Source organism: Anopheles nili, chromosome 3 (assembly GCF_943737925.1).
Source record: "Anopheles nili chromosome 3, idAnoNiliSN_F5_01, whole genome shotgun sequence".
Lineage (NCBI taxonomy): Eukaryota > Metazoa > Arthropoda > Insecta > Diptera > Culicidae > Anopheles > Anopheles nili.
In genome coordinates this window covers 36,249,906-36,251,355 of record NC_071292.1, presented here as the reverse complement: position 1 = coordinate 36,251,355, position 1,450 = coordinate 36,249,906, and the positions used below count along the sequence as shown (strand labels likewise).

At 48.6% G+C, this 1,450-nt stretch overlaps 1 protein-coding gene across 1 annotated transcript; it reads right to left on the bottom strand.

Annotated features, from left to right (window-relative positions):
- Positions 1–437: 437 nt before the first annotated feature.
- LOC128724165 (uncharacterized) lies at positions 438–1,214 on the bottom strand. Its single transcript, XM_053817930.1, has 2 exons — positions 1,015–1,214; positions 438–912 (listed from the first exon to the last, which is right to left on the bottom strand). The coding sequence occupies exons 1-2, from the start codon at positions 1,212–1,214 to the stop codon at positions 438–440; spliced, it is 675 nt and encodes a 224-aa protein (XP_053673905.1).
- Positions 1,215–1,450: the final 236 nt, after the last annotated feature.

The following is a 1,450-nucleotide window of genomic DNA, read 5'->3' as shown; positions in this document are numbered from 1 at the left end:
TTCCCGACCATGGCATCCGTGCGTAAGGCTGCACATAAGCGTGCATCATATGCATATGGCCCTTTTCCAAAGCGGGGCCTACTTTCGACGGAACTGGCCCTACAATTACCACTCGATATTTCGTCCACTTAGGAACGACCGCGCCGCGGCGTTTGGTCGGCTGCAAGGAGCAATAACACGAAGGGTGTACATTTTGTTGTTTATCTCAAAAAAACAAGAATCCGCACCCCAGCGCATGCAGCTCTGTGTTCAGTTTTCCTGCCGCCAGTTGGCGGTTAGTTACGCAATTGCGCATTCGTGAAAGATTCACCACGTTCGATTGCTTGCCTCGGTCGGTTGGTCGCACAACAGCACAAAACCATCGGTAATCCGCAAACCATCGGCAAACCAGGCTTTTGGCAGTTTGCAGAACTTCTGCCTGCCGGTGGAGCTGGTTGTCAGAATGCCTGATCGATGGCTGCCGGAAAGAGGGCTGCCGTGATGGCTCGAAAGCGATATGGTTCACGTGATTTGTCTGAAAGGCTGCACCACGCTTTCCATGCAACCGAGAGTAGTTGATCCTTTGAAGGAAGCTCCTCCAGCACCGGATCGTTGGCATCGCCTTCCTCAAAATCGTCATCGATATCGCTTGTCGCGGGCTCGGCAGCAGGGTCTTGGCGTTCCAGAGTGCGTATAGCAGCACATTCGCTGGTGAAATCTTGCAAAAACAGCAGAAACGGATCCGAGCAAATGGTCGGTCTGTTGCGGGCCTCTAGCAGATCGGCAGAGTTCAGATACGGCGATTGCTTCGTCCGTGTTGAGGCAACAAATTTGGATGCCATTCTAGCCATGGTCCGGCTTTTAGCCCGACTCATTGTTGTTCTGCTACCAGAGGGTTCGTTCACCCCGGCGGAACGATTGCGTTTTAACGAACTGGAAACGAAAATAAAAACAGGTTGCGGTTTGGGATTTACAAAATTAGCAAACGTTTGAGCATCATCGGCTCGATACGCGTCATGATGACGATGATCTCACCTGGTTATGAAAATGTCAACCGCTTTCTGAAATCGCTTCCCCCGAAGCGGCAACAGTTTGGACGATATACGTTGAATTTTAACTTGCAACCCCACAGCGATCGTTCTCAATGCCGTATGGGAAGAATGCGTTCGCCGAACGAGCCGCTGCCGGTAAAGGATTTCTTTCAAAAGTTTAAAATTTCTCGCACGTTGTGGCATTGTTGGAATGTTTTATTTTCGACCATGACTATGACAACTCAAAAATCTCCGCCTACTATGTGTACGGGTCAATGCCTGGCTGTCAAAATGACTAATCATACGGGCCTGATTTTCGGCTTCATGAAATGGAACGACATTTCCATCCTTTGCTAAAATTAAACTATTCATTTTTGCTCCTTTTTGCATTAATTTGAAGTGCATTTCGAAAGTGTGAGTCTCGAATGAAAATCATCATT

Excerpts from the sequence above, each read along its gene's own strand:
- LOC128724165 (XM_053817930.1), bottom strand. The coding sequence starts at position 1,214 with ATGCCACAACGTGCGAGAAATTTTAAACTTTTGAAAGAAATCCTTTAC. Across the intron at positions 913-1,014 it reads GTTGACATTTTCATAACCAG|TTCGTTAAAACGCAATCGTT; the intron begins GTGAGATCATCG and ends TTTCGTTTCCAG.